The sequence below is a fragment of the Myotis yumanensis genome, unplaced genomic scaffold (assembly GCF_028538775.1).
Source record: "Myotis yumanensis isolate MYYU_CA2020_CCGP unplaced genomic scaffold, mMyoYum1.0.hap1 SCAF_18, whole genome shotgun sequence".
In the NCBI taxonomy this organism is placed as follows: Eukaryota; Metazoa; Chordata; class Mammalia; order Chiroptera; family Vespertilionidae; genus Myotis; species Myotis yumanensis.
The window spans coordinates 3,528,258-3,548,222 of record NW_027223769.1 but is presented as its reverse complement, the minus strand read 5'-3'; the positions used below and the strand labels follow the sequence as shown (position 1 = coordinate 3,548,222).

General features: G+C 50.3%; 2 protein-coding genes across 10 annotated transcripts; one reads left to right on the top strand and one right to left on the bottom strand.

The window, feature by feature from the left end:
• Positions 1–88: 88 nt before the first annotated feature.
• On the bottom strand, positions 89–7,490 carry ACTMAP (actin maturation protease). Of its 9 annotated transcripts, none has more exons than XM_070398613.1 (8): positions 7,386–7,490; positions 6,645–6,740; positions 5,879–6,448; positions 4,336–4,404; positions 3,698–3,822; positions 3,025–3,154; positions 2,865–2,935; positions 89–2,066 (listed from the first exon to the last, which is right to left on the bottom strand). In XM_070398613.1, the coding sequence occupies exons 3-8, from the start codon at positions 6,196–6,198 to the stop codon at positions 1,744–1,746; spliced, it is 1,038 nt and encodes a 345-aa protein (XP_070254714.1). In that variant the 5' UTR covers positions 6,199–6,448; positions 6,645–6,740; positions 7,386–7,490; the 3' UTR covers positions 89–1,743. The 9 variants fall into 9 exon arrangements, with proteins under 9 accessions (XP_070254714.1, XP_070254715.1, XP_070254716.1 ...); XM_070398614.1 differs by lacking the exon at positions 7,386–7,490 and adding an exon at positions 7,177–7,373; XM_070398615.1 differs by lacking the exon at positions 7,386–7,490 and adding an exon at positions 7,027–7,043.
• On the top strand, positions 6,998–16,932 carry SNRPA (small nuclear ribonucleoprotein polypeptide A). The gene is made up of 7 exons (XM_070398623.1): positions 6,998–7,316; positions 7,761–7,855; positions 9,527–9,699; positions 11,156–11,335; positions 13,145–13,318; positions 14,020–14,108; positions 16,557–16,932. The coding sequence occupies exons 2-7, from the start codon at positions 7,783–7,785 to the stop codon at positions 16,714–16,716; spliced, it is 849 nt and encodes a 282-aa protein (XP_070254724.1). The 5' UTR covers positions 6,998–7,316; positions 7,761–7,782; the 3' UTR covers positions 16,717–16,932.
• The last annotated feature ends 3,033 nt before the right edge of the window (positions 16,933–19,965 follow it).

Sequence of the window (19,965 nt, the reverse complement as noted above, 5' to 3'; positions counted from 1 at the left end):
CCATGATTATCCTTAGCTCAGAATGACAGATTATATATATATATATAATTTTCCCTGTCTTGTGTTAAGGTAAAAACATTCAAACCTGTAAAGAATTTGTGTGAGTTTATTTGAGCCAACCTGTAGACAATTGCTGGGAAGCAGAATTTCAACGGATTGGGATAATGCTCCAGGGAATAGCGGTTTTTCATCTATTTTTATGCATTGCAGTCAAAGGAGGGGACGTAGGTGAGTTACATGAAATCTATTGGTGATAGATTAGAGAGGCGGGAGAAAGCAAAGCAGGGAAACCTCTGGGATTGGATAAAAAATAAAATGATAGACACCTACTTAGGTGGGTGCAGGATAGTTAACAGTCAACATGATAACAATAACAATGAAGAAATGTATGGTCTCCTGTCCTGGCACCCAGGGCATTTGATTGTGACCTGAGGGGTCCAGAAAAAAGGGAAGTTACAAGTTACCCTGACATTTCAAGGATATGTTATCATAGATGCAAAAAGACAGATAGGCTGTTAAAGTAAAAGTTGACCTTGTCAGTGAAGATACCTGCCTAGGACATAGCTACCCACCATAATTGCTCTTAGTTAAAGTTTAATTTCAGGCCATCCTTGTGGTTACTTTAGGTCTCTGAGTTTGCAAGACTGCCATGCAGGCCTTCCTAGAGTTTGTCAGGTTAGCATGTGGCCCCTTTTGTTCACACTTGGTATATCTCATGTATGTGGGATTGCCATGTGTATGTATTAAATTTGGTTACTTTCTGTTAACCTGTCTCATGTAACCTCATTAGAAGAGATGAAGGAACCTTTATTTATTTATTTTTTATTTTTTTAATTGATTTTTTACAGAGAGGAAGGGAGAGAGATAGAGAGTTAGAAACATCGATGAGAGAGAAACATCGACCAGCTGCCTCCTGCACATCTCCTACTGGGGATGTGCCTGCAACCCAGGTACATGCCCTTGACCGGAATTGAACCTGGGACCTTTCAGTCCGCAGGCCGACGCTCTATCCACTGAGCCAAACCGATTTTGGCAAGATGAAGGAACCTTGAGGGGAAAGTATCTTCCTCTCCCACACTGGAGTTGAGTTCCTGTAGAGGGCTGCAGTGGGGTTGCACCAGGGACCTGAGAGGTCAGTGTGGCTGGTGGCAGGAAGTGTGAGGAAGAACAGCCTGGGATAAGGAGAGGTGAGCTGGGGCTGGGGCTGGGAGTTTAATTCCTATTCTGTGAGGAACAAGAAGCTGCTAGAAGTTTCTCTGGAGGAGAACTAGTTTGCTTTTGGGGGGCTCCCTCAGCCCTGACCCCACGTGAAGATTCTGGGTGGCAGCAGGGAGCCCAGTGAAGCTCTTGCAGCTGTCCAGAGAGGTGTCGATGGTTCAAGAGGGTGACCACCAATGTGAAACGAATGGATGCAACATTCAGGTGGGGTGGACAGGACACAGGGTCTGAGCTGTTGTCAGTCTCTCCCCTGGAAGAGGGAACTTGTCTGTCCTGCTCCTGGCTCTAACCCCAGCCCACACAGTAGGTGCTCAGTACTGAGGGGATGGGCTTGGGGATGGAGGAGCTGGGAGGATGCCCAGGCTTAAGAATGGAATGGGGGGGAGGGACCTGCAAAAAGGACCTCTGGCTGAAGGTCCTCAAGAGATGCTGCCCAAACCCGGGGGTGGTTACACAAAGGGAAAAGCTGGGGTCTGGGACCTATCACCCCCAGTTTAGGGCAGCAGCAGGCTAGGGGCTGGAGTCCTATGGTCTGAGGAGCAGGGCCTGGCCACAAAGGCCAGCTCGTACCCCACCAGCAGGAACCACATACACCCGGCCATCAGCGGCCCGAGAGGGTGAGAAGTCCGTCAGCTGTAGGTTGCTATCCTGGACTTGGTCATAGTCCCACAGCTGGTAGTGCCAACTCTTGCCCTGCTTGGAAAGAAGGTAGACTGCTCCCAGCGAGCCTTCCTCTGGCAGGGATGGTAGTTGGTGGGGCACGCTGGGCACTGGGTGAAACAGGCCTGGCAGCTCAGGGTCTTCAGCATAGCCGGGGCTTGGCACACCCTGAACACCCAATAGGACCCCTGCAAGGAGAGGGGAAGGCTGTCAGGGGGGTGCTGAACCTTGATGAGCTGGGGCTCACTGTGTTTTCCTCCACAGCCTTCCAGGGAAGGTGCTGCCTAGTCCCCAACACTACAGAGAAGTCAGTGGGGGCCATCGGGCACACAGCTGGGCTGGGACTTGGAGCCAGTGTGTCTGGCTCCAGAGCTTCAGGCATTTTCAGTCCTGCCTCCCACAGCCTGTCAGCACTAGGAGGTGGAGAGGAGACATTAAACAGAGCAAACATCGTCACCCAGTCGTCTCCAGCTGTCCAGGTGGGAGACGCTGGGAGTGGAGCTCTCAGGCCAGAGCCAGGAGGGGGCTGAGCAGAGACTTGATCCAGGCCACCTGATGGACACAAATCCATCCTTTTTTCCAGGCAGGTGGAATGAAGACAATGGTAGTCACAGCTAATGCCTACTGAGATGTGCAACGTGCCAGGCACCACCGTTCTAAGGGTTTCCCATGCTCTGCAAACGAGGCAGCCCTATGAGGGGGGTACTACTGTTACTTCAATTTCTAGATTGGCACATGGAAGCCCAGAGTCAGAGCTGGAAGTGGCAGGACTGGGCCTGGGGTCCAGAATGTTTGATCCAAAAGTCTGCACACTGAGCTTGTTTTTAGAAACCCCAGTTGGCAGACACCGAGGTACCTGCTGCCTGCCAGGTCCTGCCTTGAAGAGTACTGGGGAGGTGCCAGTGCCAGGGTGAGAATGTGAGGGGGGTGATAGGGGAGCTGGGGAGATCCAGGGTGAGCACAGGGACACAGGAGAGGGGACCCACCTGTGCTCACTGCCCAGTGGGCCTTGTAGCCCTTTCTCCGACATGGTTCATGGTTGAAGTCTTCATCGTAGCTGATGCTGGGGTTAAGGCCAAAGCTGTGATGTGGCTCCAGGGCCCACACTTCTCCACCCTGCCCTGTTCCCTTCCTGTCCTGGGATACGGGATGAGCAAGGGATGTCCAGAGACAAGGTGCTGCAGCACACGGCCTCTGTTGGGACCACCCAGGCCCCCACGGAGCAGCTCAACTTGGCAGCCCAGTGCCTCCTCAGCCAGCCTGCCCATGTTGGCCACTGCAGGGACAGAGCACACACAGAACAAGGGATCACTGTGTGCTTCTCACCACGTCAAAGGTTCCCTGGGGATCGATGCCTCTAATCCTTACTGTGACCATGAAAAGCATAGAGAGGGTAAGGGTCCAGGGCCACATAGTAGGAAGTGGCAGAGTTGGGCTGGGAACCCAGACAGCCTTGCTCCAGAGCAGGGGTCCTCAAACTTTTTAAACAGGGGGCCAGTTCACTGTCCCTCAGACCGTTGGAGGGCCGGACTATAGTTTAAAAAAAAACTATGAACAAATTCCTATGCATACTGCACATATCTTATTTTGAAGTAAAAAAACAAAACAGGAACAAATACAGTATTTGTATTTGCATGTGGCCCTCGGGCCGTAGTTTGAGGACCCCTGCTCCAGAGTCTACCTTGTAACACTGGGTGAGGGGAAGGGCCTGAAGAATGGAAGAAGGTCCTCCCACACACCTGGCAGTGTCTCACCCAGCCTCTCCAGTCCGTTCCTGGTGACGAAGGCCAGACTTGTGACCCTTCTGCACCCAACTCACCAGAGAACATCTCTCCCTGGGCCGTGTAGCCTCTCTCCACGGCCATCTGCACGAGTCTCTCCAAGGGAATGCCGCTGGGCGGTACCAAGACAGTGCCTGCCATCCACAGGGCCACCAGCCCACACCTAGAAGAGACAGCCCCAGCCCTTCAATCCCTAAGTCGGGTCTTATTGGCCCCCCTCTGCCCTGGAAGCTGGAGTGTGGGGAACAGGATGGCTGCCTGGGGGAGTTCCCCTCCCCTCTCCAAGGCCAGGTAGGGAGACCTGATACTCTTTCATGGCAGAGAGGCTGAGCAAGTACTGAAGATGAGGGGAAGGGAGGGTGGGGGGAGATGTCACCTGGGTTTCCAGGATGAGTAGTTGCCAAAGTAGAGTTAGAAATAATGGACCAGATTCATTTATTCACTCACCTGTTCACTGGTTCCAACTCTGTTTACTGTGCATGTGCCCAGGACCCTGCCCTGGAAAGTTCCCCATCTCCTTCCCCTCCCCTCATCCTCCCCAACCTCCCCAGGCTGCCGAGATGAAATGAACCCACTCTTCCCACCCTCCCGGGGCAATCCTCGTTAAGCGCAGCAAAGGCAGAGGCTTGGGACACACGGCTGGCAAGGGGTTGAGGTTCCAGATCAAGGTACATACTGAGGGCCTTCTTGGATGAGGGAGGGCAGGTCTGCACAGAAGAGGATCCACTGCAAGTCACTTCTGAAACTGAATCAGAGCAAGCGCAGGTCACCCAGGAGCCAGCTCCTAGAGTCCCCTGAGGTCTGGCTGCAGGAAGTGAAGGGGAGGAACACAGGCCCAGCAGTCCCGAGGCCGAGCACAGCTCCTGGCTACTCCTGGCTCGGTCACTGACAGGGCACTTTCCCTGCCCAGCCTGTTTCTTCATCTGCTCAGTGGATGACCCTCCCAACTACTGCTCCTGTTCCTTCTCTTAGTTACTGAAGGGCAAAGAGCAGATAGGAGCCAGTGATTTATTAGAGAAAATTTCTTGAGGAGTGTCTCTATACCCAAACTCGGTGACTTCCCTCCTCAAACCTGTTTCTCAGGCTGTTAAATAAGGTAAGAATTCCTTAAATCAGTTAGCCTGGACTAAAACCAGGCAGCATGCTCCAGGCCTAGAGATCACCTTGATATGGAGCCCTTGCAGGTCTACCAGCCCCACCCTCCGGGAGGTCAGAGTGGTGGTGATGCCAATCAATTCTTCCCCCTCCACGGGAGGGCGGGGAGATGCAGTGCTTAATTGCTATTTTAAGGCCAGCGAAAGGGCAAGGCTGGGTGGTGGGAGTGCCCTCCTGATGGCCGGTGACACAGCGCCGTGGTTACAGCCTGGCGCCCGGCCAGCGTGCCAACTGGGCTCTTCCTCTGCTGGGCACTGTGGCTGACTTCACTGCTATGAGCATCGGTTGCTCCATCTGGAAAATGGGATAATAGTTCCTACCTCCTGGACTTGCTGGGAGGATTAATTAAGTATTTAAAAACACAATGCTGGACATTTGCTACGCACGTAATGACGGGTGTTTTCATCTGCATTAAACTTGTCTCACTATGGTTGGGGCATTTAGGGCAGATTATCAACTTGCCTAGAACACTGGAACCTTAATGAATCTGGACCCGTCGCTTCTCCCTCTTCCCTCAGCCGGGCCGCCGTTACGTGAGGTCCCCGCCGCCCAGCCCTCCCCTCCCGCTCAGGTCCGGGTGTCCCGCCTCCTCCCGCCGAGCTCCGCTCCGTCTCTCCTCCTCCCCCGGCGCGAAGCCCTGCGGCTCCCAGGACCACAGGACAGTCCGTCCTCCACCCGCACGGCCCTCAACGCCGGCCCTGCCCCTGTGAAGCCCCACACCCTTCATGTCCGACGGGGCCCTGCGCAAGCGGCCGCCCCGCACCCCTGACGGCGGCCCCGGGCCCTCCGGGTCCTCCCCGCAGCCCCGACGCCCGGCCGGGGCGGCACTCGCCCGGGCGCCCTCGTCAGTCCCGGCCGCTCGGCGTCCACCTGTGGAGGGAGGGTCCGCACTGACGAGGTGCCGTGAGGGCAGCTCCTCCTTCGCGGCGGAGGGCACCCACCAGGCGGCTGTCAACAGGGGCTGACGCGTCGGGCTGTTTGACCCGAGGACAGGGGAACCCCCGGAAGAGAGGGGGCCATCGGGGGCAGGTGGTCCGTGAGACCGGCGCGCGGGGCGGGCCTACCGGTCCTTGCGCAGCTTCAGGAGCCGCCTCACGTCCTCTCTGCCCGCGGGGGCCGGGCCGGCGCGCTCCAAGGCCTCCGTCAGAAGCCGGCTCTTCTCCAGGCCGAAGACGTGCGCGGGCGCGGACCCCGAGGCGGGGGGCGGCGGGGGCGGGGGCGGGGGCGGGGGCACGGGCGCCTGGAGACTCGAGGGAGAGGGTGGGAAGGCGAAGTCCGGGGGACGTGGGGGCAGGGGCGGAGGTGGGGGGCCGGGGGCCGGGGATGAAGGAGGGACTAGGGGCTCCAGCGGGGAAGAGCATGAAGAAGTCATTTCGGAGGCCATGGCATGGGCTGGGAGGATGGGGGAGACAATGACCCTTCAAAACCGGCCGGTCTCGGGGATGGAGAGGTTGACGGCTTTCGGACGGAGGCCCGGCAGCGGGAGGCCGCGCAATGGGGTGGAGAGAACCGGAGCTAAATTTGGGACCATGGGAGCGAGGATTGGGACTGACTCAAATCCGGAGGCTCTGGGGGTAACAGGGCGGGTCCTCTGATTCGGAACCAGATCTGTGGTATGCAGTTGGGTTGCAAGGCTGAAAGAGGGAGATGTAGTAGTTAATTTATTATTCGTTGCTAGGTTTGGAAACTTGGGTCCGTTTTGGGATGTGAAGACCTGGGGCGAGGCACCTAAAGGGTGGGATTTAGAGGCCCAAGGCTAAAGGCTAGGTAAGAATTTAGGCTCAGTCCCCCCTCACATCCCAGGCCCGAGTTTGGAACCTTGGAGCTGACCTTTGAGTCAGAGGTCAAGAGGTCAGAAGGACACCAGGCAGGAAAAATGGCCTAGTTGTGGAGAAGGTCTTGGAGTCAGAACACAACAGGAAAAGCCTGTGGTGGGATAGGGACGGCTCAGAGCTTGGAGGCCGTCGGGAGCCGCGATCCCGGTGGGATCGGGAATGGAGTCAGAAAGTACAGCGCACTTCCCTCCCCCAAAATGGCGGCCGCCGCCCACAGCCTTTCCCGTCTGACGTGTAGGCCTTGCGTGGGTCACCGCCCCTTTAGCGACCACGTGACAGAGCGCTGGCCCGCAGGGGAGAGGGGCTTCCAGAGGACGCCTCCGAAGAGACCGCCGCGCGAGCCGCGCGAGCCGCGACCCTATTGGCCAGAAACGCACTTTTCACTGATTGGCCTGAAGGCTTGCGGGGAATGGCGGAGTTTTTCTCCTGAGGCGGGAACCTCAAGTGCCCTTTTGATTGGCAAATTTTGGGTCGAGATTGTCGAGATCTGTCCCGAGATTTGATTGGCAAAGTCGGGCGAGACTTACTCTGATTGGTCAAGATACCAAATTTCCGCGCGGGGATTGGCTTGCAGAACGATAAAGGCGGAGCCAGGGAAGAAAGCTTCGCGCTGGGCATTCGGAAGCGCAGAAGCAGCCACTGACTAGCCGGACCTGTAGCGCCATTGGTAAGTAATGGCGGGCGCAGGCGGCCTCTGCGGGCGGGCGGAGCGCTTGGCGCCCGTTTCTTCCCTTACCTCGTGTGGAGAAACTATTTTCCTGCTGCGCGTGGCCACGGCACCACAAAATCGCCCCTCTAACCGGCGCTTACATCCGGGTTCTTTTTCTTGGGCCGCCCTGTGAGCGCGTGGGCCAATGGGAATCACCGCTTAGTACGCTCAGTCTATTAAGTCGCGCAGAGCATCCTGGGACTCGGAGTAAACGTCGACATTTCCCCTCACCACGCGGGAGAAGGGGTGTCCTGCATTCGCTTTGTTTTCCAAACTGTGCTCCTGGCTTCCCTCCTCCCCGGCTCACCTGACATCTTCCTGGAAGGAAAATCCCGGGGAGCCTGTTAAGCCCGCCTTCGGTCAAAGGATTTTGAGAGACCCAGGGCTTTTTCCTTCTTTCAGCCCTGCCGCGGCACCTCCCTCCATGGCAGTTCCCGAGACCCGACCCAACCATACTATTTATATAAACAACCTCAATGAGAAGATCAAGAAGGATGGTGAGTTCTCGAAGGAGACCAGACTCCAGGCTGTCTCGCACGGGCCTCTTTCATCCCCAGCATCTACTTCTGCAGCCATCTCTTTCAGGCAAAGTACTAGTTAACTCCTCCGTCTTTGCACATGCTGCTTCCTCTTGCTTTAACACTCCCCCAGCTCATCTTCCCTTCTGTCCATTAACCTGATCACTGTTGCTCATCCTTAAAGGACCCCTCCCCCAGGAGGCCTTCCCCATCTTCTTTCCCCTCAGATGCCTGATTTCCATAGGCCTTGCCTCCTCCCACATCCCAAGCCCTGATGGTTCTGGCCTGTTAGGGCGCTGTCTCTCCACTGGCCAGTGAGCTACATGAGAGCAAGAACTGGGGGAAAAAAAAAAAAAGAACTGGGGCTGGCTTAGTCAGTGTCGTGTTTTCAATGAGCAGCCCACAATGACAATGTTTCATTTCAAAATGAAATGAATAATGATGCATAACACTCTATACCAGGTGCTGATACACGTCTTAATTATATTTAATCTTCACAACAACTCTACAGGAAGTAGTTATTGTTCCCATTTCTCAGATTAGGAAACTGAGACTCAGGGGTGATGTGACTTGCCCAGGGTCACACAGTAAAGAAAAATAGTTGATGTCACCACTGTGGAATTCTGCTTAAGAACTTGATTCTTTTCTTTTGTAATCTTCGAGGACATGTTCATTGATTTGAGAGAGAGAGAAACACCGATGTAAGAGTGAAACATCATATGTGCCCTGATCTGAATCGAACCTCTTACCTTTTGGTGTAATGGATGATGCTCCAACCAACTGAGCCATACCAGCCAGGGCACACCCGATTATTATTATTTTTAAAAAATATGTTTTTATTGATTTCAGAGAGGAAGAGAGAAACATCAACGATGAGAGAGAACAATTGATTGGTCCCTCCTGCACAACCCCTACCGGGGATCGAGCTCGCAACCCAGGCATGTGCCCTTCACTGGAATCGAACCTGGGACCCTTCAGTCCGCAGGCCGAAGCTCTATCCACTGAGCCAAACCAGCTAGGGCTTAAATATATTTTTATTGATTTCAGAGAGGAAGGGAGAGGAGAGAGAGAATTATTGATCAGTTGCCTCCTGCACACCCCCTGTTGGGGATCGAGCCTGCAATCCAGGCATGTACCCTTGACCAAAATCGAACCTGGGACCCTTCAGTCCGCAGGTTGATGCTCTATCCACTGAGCCAAACTGGCCAGGGCCAAACCCAGTTCTTGACATCAGACATACCTTTTCATTTTCTTCAAGTTATCACCTTTATTGAACCTCATTTTCTATATTTAAGAACTGGGCAAAATCACAATAGCTTCTTTGCATTGATGTTTCAGGGATTAAATTAGCTAAGCCTCCATGCAGTGCTTCTTTTTTAAAAAAAAATATATTTTTATTGATTTCAGAGAGGAAGGGAAAGGGAGAGAGAGATAGAAACATCAATGATGAGAGAGTCATTGATCGACTGCCTCCTGCATGCCCCCTACTGCTGGCTCTTTCGGGATTGCTGACTCATGGTATTCTGGGCATTCTTTGTTGGCTGATGTTTCCCTTCTGGGCTGCACTTTCCACTGAAAACGGGAGCTTAAGACCCAGGCATGGTACCAAGGCCTCTAGTCACCCATGGATCTTTCTTCCCCTCACTGTAGAGCTGAAGAAGTCCCTGTATGCTATCTTCTCCCAGTTTGGCCAGATCCTGGATATCCTAGTGTCACGGAGCCTGAAGATGAGGGGCCAAGCCTTTGTCATCTTTAAGGAGGTCAGCAGCGCCACCAATGCCCTGCGTTCCATGCAGGGTTTCCCCTTCTACGACAAGCCCATGGTGAGCACTGTGGGTATGGAGGGTATGTGCGCACTGTGTGTGAGGTGCTAGAGGAGACTGGATGGGCCTGGATCTTCTGTCACCTGTATTCCAGTCCCTTAAAGACAGGAGTTTCTCTTGCTGTTCTCACATTTACTGTTCACTGTACTAGGGTGTGGGTCACACAACACCTAAGGGGAACCCTGCCCTCTCGGACTCACAGTGCTGTGAGAGAGACAAGTTTGTCAACAGATGGTGACAACTCAGGAGTCGGCTGTAATGGGGGTTGTGCGCAGAGCTAGACAAGCTTAGGAGAGGCACCTCAACCAGGTTGGGGGTTCAGGGAAGGCTTTATGGATGAGGTGAGACTTGAAGAAGTGTTAGCTGGGGGAATAGAGGAAAAAAGAATGTTAGGCAGAGGGGCCATGAGGACTAAGGCCCAGAGATAACCAAGAGCATATGTAATTGAGGAAGTGAGTCAAGTTCATTTGGCTGGAGTGAAGGCAGGAGGTGTGGGGAGGGCATAGCCTGCAGAGCATGACCAAAGTTTGTCCTGAAATTGGAAGTGACTCCCGGGGTGCTGCAGAGCCATGGAAAGGTTTAGGCCGGGAGATGCCTGTGGCTCTTGGATAGAGTGGCTTGGAGGAGAGAATTCAGGGTCCAGTGTGAAGGAGAGGCTGGGTCAGGCTCCCAGGCAGGCTGGGATGAGAGAAAGGTGTCTGGATTGCAGATGTTCACAAGATCAAGTGGATGACCAAGGAGGCTGCAGTCTGGGAGGTAAGGAGTGGCATGAGCTGCACTTTCTGCCAGATTGCTGGCAGACATCTTTGGTCTTTGGTTCATTGGGCCATTTTCCTTGTTCCTTAATAGATTTTTCAGTTTGACTTGGTTAGAATGTGCCTCCCTGAGCCATTTTCCTTGGGGAGGGGACAGCATGTGTCAGTGCCTGCAGGTCCCAGGCAGGTGACCTCAGTGGGGGAGGCGGGTCATGTGGGAGAGTGTCGGCTGGGGCAGCAGAGAAGCCTGGGTATCGAGCCCGAAGCCCAAGCATATGCCCTGACCCGGAATTGAACCGTGACCTCCTAGTTCAGTGATGGTGAACCTTTTGAGCTCGGTGTGTCAGCATTTTGAAAAACCCTAACTTAACTCTGGTGCCGTGTCACATATAGAAATTTTTTGATATTTGCAACCATAGTAAAACAAAGACATTTTTGATGTTTATTTTATATATTTAAATGCCATTTAACAAAGAAAAATCAACCAAAAAAATGAGGTTGCGTGTCACCTCTGAAACGCGTGTCATAGGTTCGCCATCACTGTCCTAGTTCATACGTCAATGCTCAACCACTAAGCCATGCCAGCTGGGCCTAGTAATTTCTTTAATGTTACTTACTCAAGTCCTGGTAAGGTCTACTTTTGCACCCACGCAATTGACTCCAAAGTCCACTCTCTTAACCCTTTGGCTCTCTGTTGGCAGCGTATCCAGTATGCCAAGACCGACTCGGATATCATTGCCAAGATGAAGGGCACATTCGTGGAGCGTGACCGTAAGCGGGAGAAGAGGAAGCCCAAGAGCCAGGAGACCCCAGCTGCAAAGAAGGCCGTGCAGGGCGGGGCAGCTGCCCCTGTAGTGGGGGCCGTCCCGGGGCCTGTCCCGGTAAGCTAGGACCCCTTCATCACCATGCCTTTCTCTGCTATGTAGCCTGACTGGGGGAGGAGTAGGGGAGGGGTCTCCACTTGGGGATTCAGACACCACCCCCCTTCCATTTCCTTACATAGGTTGCATGCCTGTCTCTAGATGATGGTGTTTCCACTTCAGAAATACTGTCCCTGCTTGCCAGACTCTTCCTTAGGATCTTTCTTTCTTTGTGTCCCAGGCTCTTGGTTTCTCTCTCCTTGACCTTGATGTTCTCTGTGTAGTAAATCTAGAGGAAGTTACTAAGCAACAGTTGGGATTATTTAATAAGTGGACTTAATGTAGCAAGGTTGCCAGGTGTAAAGTTAATGTGGAAAAAATAAGTTTTATTTCTATATGCTAGCCACACACAAGTAGACTTCAAACCAAAAAATAGCTCTTAGGAGTCAATCCAACAAAAGGTGTGCACACACACTACACTACACTACACAACACTGCTGAGAGAAATTGGAGACGGTCTCAGTAGATGGCTGGAGAAGCTCCCTGCTTTGAAGATGTCACTTCTTCCCAGATTGATCTAAAAGTCAACAATTCCAATCAGAACCCCAATAGGAATTTTTGGGGACACTGACAGCCTGTTTCTCAAGGTCTGTGGGAAGGCAAAGCAAGATAGGCGGGAAGAATAAAGCTGCGGGAGCCTGCTGCAGTGGTCAAGATGGTGTGGTATTGGAAGACGGACCAGCGGGGCAGCGTAGAGTGCAGACACAGATCCACACATGTGGTTACTCAACATATGAAGCTAATGCTGAGTCCAGTGGGGAAGGGATTTTTTTTTTCCTAGTAAATGATGCTGGACCAATTGGATATCTGTAAGGGAAAAAATTACTCTACCACAACTAGATATAAGTTAATTTGAGACGAATCACATACCCGAACGTGACAACTAAAACAAAGGTTTTGGAAGAAAACAGGAAAACGCCTTCATGACCTTGGTGAGGCATGAAAATTAGAAGCATCCTGTTTTCTAAACAGGATACAGAAGCACATAGTATGAAAGAAAAAGATGGATGAATTGCGTCCACTGTAGGTCTCTAAGTCTCCACGTGAGCTTTCCTGGTGGTTCACGCTGTATTTGTCCTGCGTGCACTGATGGCATCAGGAATGGTGTTTGGGTTACTGTCCAGCTTCCCCACTCTTTACCTGTCCCCTCTTCTGTGTCCAGCTTTCTGTCCATCTTTCACTGTCAAGGTGTGATTCCCGCTCCCGCAGCCCTGTCCCCTCAGTGCATGTGTTGTGTCATCCGCTGTCTGCTTTCTTCCCTTCGCTGCCACCCTTCTCACTTGTTTCTGTATCTACCTTGACCATCTCTGCCTTCCATTGTTTCTTTTTTCTCTGTAGGACTCTGGATCTATTTCTTTGTTTTTTTCTTTAAAGTTTATTCTTAGATGTGAAAATAGAGCGTTCTCATTATAGTGTTTATTTCCACTTCTTTTAGTTAACTATTGTTAATACTTAGAATTTTTTCCTGTTTATTTTTTCCATGCATATATCTATAGACAAACTTAGGTTGCACTGACTTTTTTTTTAATGTTAAAAACATTTAACTTTCTTATTTGACATCCCCATTGATGCTGGGTCTGTTTTGCTCCGTTTGTTTCTCTTGGTATCCTTGGCCTTTTTCACCTCTTCCTAAGTCTGGGCTTTTCTCCCTGTGTCTTACACCTGGATTTCCTCTAACAACCTTTTCTCCACTGCGCTTCCTAATGACACTGAAAGCAAGTTTCTTCCCCTTGTCAGCCACCCACTCAGTCCAGCCCTCCCTCTCCACAGGGCATGCCGCCGATGACTCAGGCACCCCGCATCATGCACCACATGCCAGGCCAGCCTCCGTACATGCCGCCTCCTGGCATGATCCCACCTCCAGGCCTCGCACCTGGCCAGATACCACCGGGGGCCATGCCCCCACAGCAGCTTATGCCAGGGCAGATGCCACCTGCTCAGCCTGTAAGTGTCTCGTTCTCCTGGGGTCTCGTATAAATAGTCAGAATGTGGGAACCAAAGGGGCGCTGTTAAAGTGTGGGTGGTCTGGGTAAGCCTCCCTGAGGAGGTGCTGTTGGAGGTTGAGCGCAAGGTTCTGGAGCAGCAAGGGATTGACGTATTTCTTGGAGCTTTGGAAGGTCCGGGTGAGGCTGGAGCAGCGGCCAGCACCTGGATTCATGCTCAGTGATCTGATGACAAGCACCTGCTCTGGATATAGCAGTGCTTTCTTGTGGCTCACAGTCTAGAGCAGTGGTTCTCAACCTGTGGGTTGCGACACCTTTGGGGGTCGAACGATCCTTTCACAGGGGTCGCCTAAGACCATCGGAAAACACATATATAATTACATATTGTTTTTGTGATTAATCACTATGCTTTAATTATGTTCAATTTGTAACAATGAAAATCCATCCTGCATATCAGATATTTACATTACAATTCATAACAGTAGCAAAATTACAGTTATGAAGTAGCAACGAAAATAATTTTATGGTTGGGGGTCACCACAACAAGGGGAACTGTATTAAAGGGTTGCAACATTAGGAAGGTTGAGAACCACTGGTCTTGAGGGTGTGAAGCAGAGAAAGGATTCAAGCAGGGTGGGGGTGGAGAGCAGAAGTCAGCAGACCCCCCCATTAGACTCACGGGCTCCTGTCTGTTCCCTGTAGCTTTCAGAAAACCCACCAAATCACATCTTGTTCCTCACCAACCTGCCAGAGGAGACCAATGAGCTCATGCTGTCCATGCTTTTCAATCAGTAAGTGGGGCCTGTGGTTGGGCAGGGGCCAGAGGGTGATGGCCAGAAAGTGGCACCATGGGAACAGGCCTCAGAATTCTGCTAGCGGAGTCCTCTGTCTGCTTAGGCTTTGCAGGTGGGACAGGGACTGGACATGGAGAAAGAGGAGGCTGAGGTCAGGCCCACAGCCCATGGGGTGTGGTGATGATGAGGCTTAGGGTCAGCAGTGGCCAGAGTGTGTGTGCTGTCCTCCACCTTCGTGGGGGTGGAGAGGCTCTGTGCCTCAGCTTTCTAGTCTGTAGGATTCAAGGTACATGTGAAAAAGACCTCATTGAACACTGGCCAGACTTGCAAAAATCAGTATGCCAGCAAGCGTGGTAGGTGGGGAGGTTTGAACCTCGTGCCTTGCTGATGGCATGTAGACTCTGACCATTGTGCAGGGTAACCGTTCACTGCTTAGTGAAATTAAGAGGTGTGTCTTCATCCAAAATGTGTTTATTGGAGTGGTTCCTCACTCATCTTGATTTAGATGCTTTTATTTATTTCTATTGTTTAAACAAATATTTTTTATTGAATTTTAGAGGGAAAGGGAGAGAGGAACATTGATGTGAGAGCAGAATAACAATCAGCTGCCTCCTGCACAACCCCCAGTGGGGATCCAGTCTGAAACCTGGGCGTGTGCCCTGTCCTGGAATTGAACCAGCAACCTTTCAGTGCACGGGGAGATGCCTAAGCAATTGAACCACACTGGCCGGGGCTGATTTAGGTGCTTTTAGTGCTGCTCTCGTTTGGAGAAGGCTCCTCTGTCAGCCTTGCTTTTCCTCCTATATGTTGACAGCACAGTGGGACAGCCAGCACACAAAACTACTGTCTGGCTAAAGACAATGGTGCTTTTACAGCATCTGGGCATTCACATCCGTAAAATTAGAACTGGGCTCTGCACCAGGCGCTTCTTGTGTTTCCTCATCTCTTCTGGAGAGGGATGAAGGAGATCTTTTTTTTTTTTTTAAATATATTTTATTGATTTTTTACAGAGAGGAAGGGAGAGAGATAGATAGTTAGAAACATCGATGGGAGAGAAACATCGACCAGCCGCCTCCCGCACATCTCCCATGGGGGATGTGCCCGCAACCCAGGTACATGCCCTTGACTGGAATCGAACCCGGGACCCTTCAGTCCGCAGGCCGACGCTCTATCCACTGAGCCAAACCGGTTTTGGCGAAGGAGATCTTTAACAAAAGCCATGTTATGGGAAGGTTGTCACTGCCAAAAAGGCCTTCAAGAAATTTTTTTTAATCCTTACCTAAGGATATTTTTTCCATTAATTTTTTTTTTTTTAATAAAGAGTAGACGGTAGAGGAGGATGGGGGAGAGAGAGAAACACTAATGGGAGAGACACATTGATTAGTTGACTTCCCCATGCGCCCCGACCAAGCTGAGTTTCAAACCTGCAACCTAGGTACTTGCTCTTGACTGGGATGCAAACCCGAAATCCTTCAGTCCATGGGCTGACGTTCCAACCATTGAGCACACCAGCCAGGTCCCTAAAGAAATTCTTTTTTATTTATTTAGTTTTTTATTGATTTCAGAGAGAAAGGGAGAGAGAGAAAGAAACATCAATGATGAGAGAGAAACATTGATCGGCTGCCTCCTGCACACCCCCTACTGGGGATTGAGCCCACAACCCAGACATGTGCCCTTAACTGGAATCAAACCTGGGACCCTTCAGTCCTCAGGCCAACGCTCTATCCAGAGCCAAACCAGCTAGGGCAGGAAATTCCTAACATGAGTCCTAAGGAGTATAGATGGTACATTCCTCACAGGGGTCATGGTGGGGAATTAGCCTGAGCAAAAGGAGAAGTCAAAGGTGATGCTCACCATGGTGTCTGTGCAGCATTAGAAGGAACAGAGTGCCGCAGGCATGGTTCTTTAAAATAGTGCTGAGAGGAGATTTTGAGAAACTGGGTAAAACAAGCAATGCCACATGTTTACCATGTCCACAGAACAAAACATATTTTATAAGAATACTGATGGGTAAAAGGATACCCAGTCAACATGAGGATGGTTGCCTAATGGGGAAGGAAGTAGGGAATGAGAAGAGGGAAATGAAAGAAACAGCAGATCCTAAAGGTCAGGGGAGTGGTTATTTCTGGAGCGAAGATAGGTTGGTTATGAGAGAAAGAAGCAATGGGGAGGCCCGTGTTTGGTGGCTTGATCTAGGATATGGTTGTGTAGGAGTTTGTGTTAAAATTTCTCGTTAAATGATATGTTCATAATGTGTGCACTTATTTATATTAGGGTTTTTCAACTTAGCATTATATACATTTAGGGATGGGTAATTCTTTGTTATTGTGGCCATCCTCTGTATTGTAGAATGTTTAGCAACATCCTGGCCTCTGCCCACCAGATGCCAAAATGTTAAGGGGAAGTGCTGATTCTAGATCCCTGAGATCTATTCTCTTCTCTCAGGTTCCCTGGCTTCAAGGAGGTTCGACTGGTCCCAGGGCGGCACGACATCGCCTTTGTGGAGTTTGACAATGAGGTTCAGGCAGGGGCTGCTCGTGATGCCCTACAGGGCTTTAAGATCACCCAGAACAACGCCATGAAGATCTCCTTTGCCAAGAAGTAGCACCTTTTCCCCATGCTTGCCCTTGCCCCCGTTTGGGGGCCTTCCCTCTTCCCCTTGGCTCGGCCCCCTGAAGGTAAGTCCCCCTCGGGGGCCTTCTTGGAGCCACGTGTGTGAGTGAGTGGTCACACAGCATTGTACCCAGAGTCTGTCCCCAGACATTGCACCTGGCGCTGTTAGGCTGGAATTAAAGTGTTTTTTATGTTTGATTTTCTACAACAGTTTGTTGTTTTTATTTTCTTGTCCTCTATGGTTCCCTTTTCTGTATATCAGAGTAGCCTGAATTTTTGGACCTCATCTGCACCTTTGGGAAAGCAGAGTATGTAATAATACTGTCTGAGATGGCATCACCTTTACTACCTTGGCAGATTTCTATTTTGCCTCAGCATTCAGTGCAGAATATTGAAATCCAGGCTGCCATGTACAGTTGGACAGGTTCTATACTGCACAAGGATGTCACCTTTAATGGCACACCATTCACTTTGTAGAACATTAATTTTCTAACATGATAGAGCGTTAAGGAAGACGTTTTTCTTTTTTTAAATATATTTTATTGATTTTTTACAAGGAAGGGAGAGGAATAGAGAGTTAGAAACATCCATGAGAGAGAAACATTGATCAGCTGCCTCCTGCACACCCCCTACTGGGGATGTGCCCACAGCCAAGGTACGTGCCCTTGACCGGAATCGAACCTAGGACTCTTCAGTCCACAGGCCGATGCTCTAGCCACTGAGCCAAACTGGTCAGGGCAAGGAAGACGTTTTTTTTGCCTGTTTCTAATCTTCACAAAGTGCCTTCTGTTACAGCAACAGTCCCACCCTGGGTACTTCAGGAAGAAAGAAGGTACAGTGGGGCCTTGATTTACGAGTTTAATTCGTTCCATGACGGAGCTCGTAACTCAAATTACTCGTTTGTCAAATCAAAAAGTGAACGAGTGAGACACGTGATGCTGGGCTGATGTGGCGTTCACTGTGATGTTCGCTGCGCCAACTAGCGGTGGGGTATCTGAAGCTGGCTCATAACCCAAATTTTAGCTCGCAACTCAAAGCAAAAAATCGGCTGAGAGAACTCGTTAGTCGGGACATTCGTAAGTCAAGGCCCCACTGTAATTAATTAGGTGCTCATGAAATCATTGGAAGGATAGTAGGAATGGCAGTCTGGGTTTGAGACAGTTGAGTTCAAGTTTGTAACCCCTGATGGAGCTTCAGTCTAGAATTCAGGAAGATGCCACTGCTGCTAACAGGAGGCCCAGACGGACTTGAACACACATGGGAAGCTACCGACCAGATGCTGGCACAAACAACTGACCTCCCTTGCTGACCAGCTGTTGCCAGCCAGAAGACTCAAATTCCTCTTCAGTGCCCTAGTTGCAGGGGAGTCTGGGAAATGTAGTCTCTGGCTAGACAATCATGTTTGCAGCTGAAGCTACGGATAAGGAAAGATGGAATGGAGGATCTCCCTTAACTGTCTGTTACACACCTAATCTGGAGAATTTTATATTGACTCAAAAAAAATACTGCTTCAGACCCTTTCTCATACTATATAGATGGGAAAATAAGATTATTTGACAGAAGCACAAAATGAAACACAAAAACAAGGGCAGTAGGACATAGGCTTACATTTGCTGAATATTTTTCCTGCCAAGGCTAGCCCACACCTGCCTCTTCTCTGGTCTTATCATTAAAGAGGAACATCAGTGAAGTGATGAGACTTGTAACACCAAATGCAGACTTTCTCCCTGTGAGATCTGAAAGATTGGAAGTAGAAAGAGATGGTCCCCTTTACTACAAGACACAGTGTTATTGCAGATGGCAAGTGGAAACATCTTGCCAACCACACTGGTTCTGTGGTCAGCAGATCCCAGTCTCTGCTGTCTGCATGGGGGACATGCAGACATTCCTAGCTATCCCTTCACCCACTCAATCATTTTCTTGTGTAAAGAGGAATCTATATTAATACTGTGGTATTGTTTGTACTGTTACTCCCCACTGCCAGGCACTTAGCAAGCACTCAATAAATTGAGCAGATACTTGCTGAGTACTTTTTCTGTGCTAAATACTGTTCTTGGTATAGGATATACAATGGTGAATAAAATAGACAAGCTAATGTCAAGTACTGTTACCAGCAAAACGTCATGGAGTGATGAGAGGGTGAGGCTGGGGAACAGTGACTACTGGGTGATTCAGGAAGGCCCTTAGAGGAGGTGACATTTAAGTAGAGCTGTTGAATGTTCTCATGATACTTGGTGCTGGGTATTGGGTATGTTTTACATGCCCCTGATGAATTCTCCACCCAAGATTGATTATTCATCCTCTTACCCCCTAAAAAAATTTGGACTTGCTGTCCCAAAGGTGAGAATGCCTGGGGGAAGAGATGGCTGCCCAGGAGAATGATCTCACCACATGGCTTTTACTTGAGGCACAATTTAGAGGTGAGCCTTGAATTCAAATCCTCCACTTTTTTATTCTAACTCTGGGCAACTGAACTCCAAACTCAGTATGGGCCTGGACCCAAATCTAGCCCCTGTACTTCCTGGCTCTATAACCTTGTGAACAACTTTAAGGCTCTGTGCTTCTATTTCCACACAAAATGGAGTATTTGTTGGAGTCAATAAAAGTACATACCATATTTTTCTGTGTATAAGACGCTATTTTTTCTAAAATCGTTAGACTGAAAATCAAGGAGCATCTTATACACGGAAGTCAGTCGAGGAGGGAGCCATATGGGTGCATAGCTGACCATACCTTGTTAAACAGGCTTCCTCCAATCATGAACCTTATTACTGACATCAGCTGATGCCATAATTGGAGGTGGAGGTGGAGAGTGCACAGATGCAACAGGGACCAGAGCGTACTGAGCCTATAAAGATGTCAAAAAATAAAAAGACAAATACGGGTGAGCGATAGTCTTACTCTGCAAAATTCAAACTGAATGTAATTAGCTCTGCAAAAGAGCATGGAAATAGAGCTGCAGAGAGACAATATGGACCTCCTCCCACTGAGTGTATGATCAGACAGTGGAGAAAACAGGAAGAAGAACTCCTTAAGATGCCAAAAAGAAGGCCTTACTAGTAAGAGGAAAACCAGCAAAATGTTTAAAATACTGAGTTCTTAGTTTTGGGTTTGAAAAGCAGGGGGGGGGGAGGGGGGGTCTTCTACATGGAAAAATATGGTAATTAAAATGGTGAATGCATTATAAAGAACGATTAGCTTTTATCTCTATTGTACAGATGAGAAAGGTGAGGCTCCAAAA

Coding starts and splice junctions, on each gene's coding strand:
- ACTMAP (XM_070398613.1), bottom strand. CDS start 6,198: ATGGCCTCCGAAATGACTTCTTCATGCTCTTCCCCGCTGGAGCCCCTA. Junction 3,823..4,335: donor CTCATCCAAGAAGGCCCTCA/GTATGTACCTTG, acceptor TGTCTCTTCTAG/GTGTGGGCTGGTGGCCCTGT. Junction 2,936..3,024: donor GGACATCCCTTGCTCATCCC/GTATCCCAGGAC, acceptor CCCCAGCATCAG/CTACGATGAAGACTTCAACC.
- SNRPA (XM_070398623.1), top strand. CDS start 7,783: ATGGCAGTTCCCGAGACCCGACCCAACCATACTATTTATATAAACAAC. Junction 7,856..9,526: donor TGAGAAGATCAAGAAGGATG/GTGAGTTCTCGA, acceptor CCCTCACTGTAG/AGCTGAAGAAGTCCCTGTAT. Junction 9,700..11,155: donor CCTTCTACGACAAGCCCATG/GTGAGCACTGTG, acceptor CTCTGTTGGCAG/CGTATCCAGTATGCCAAGAC.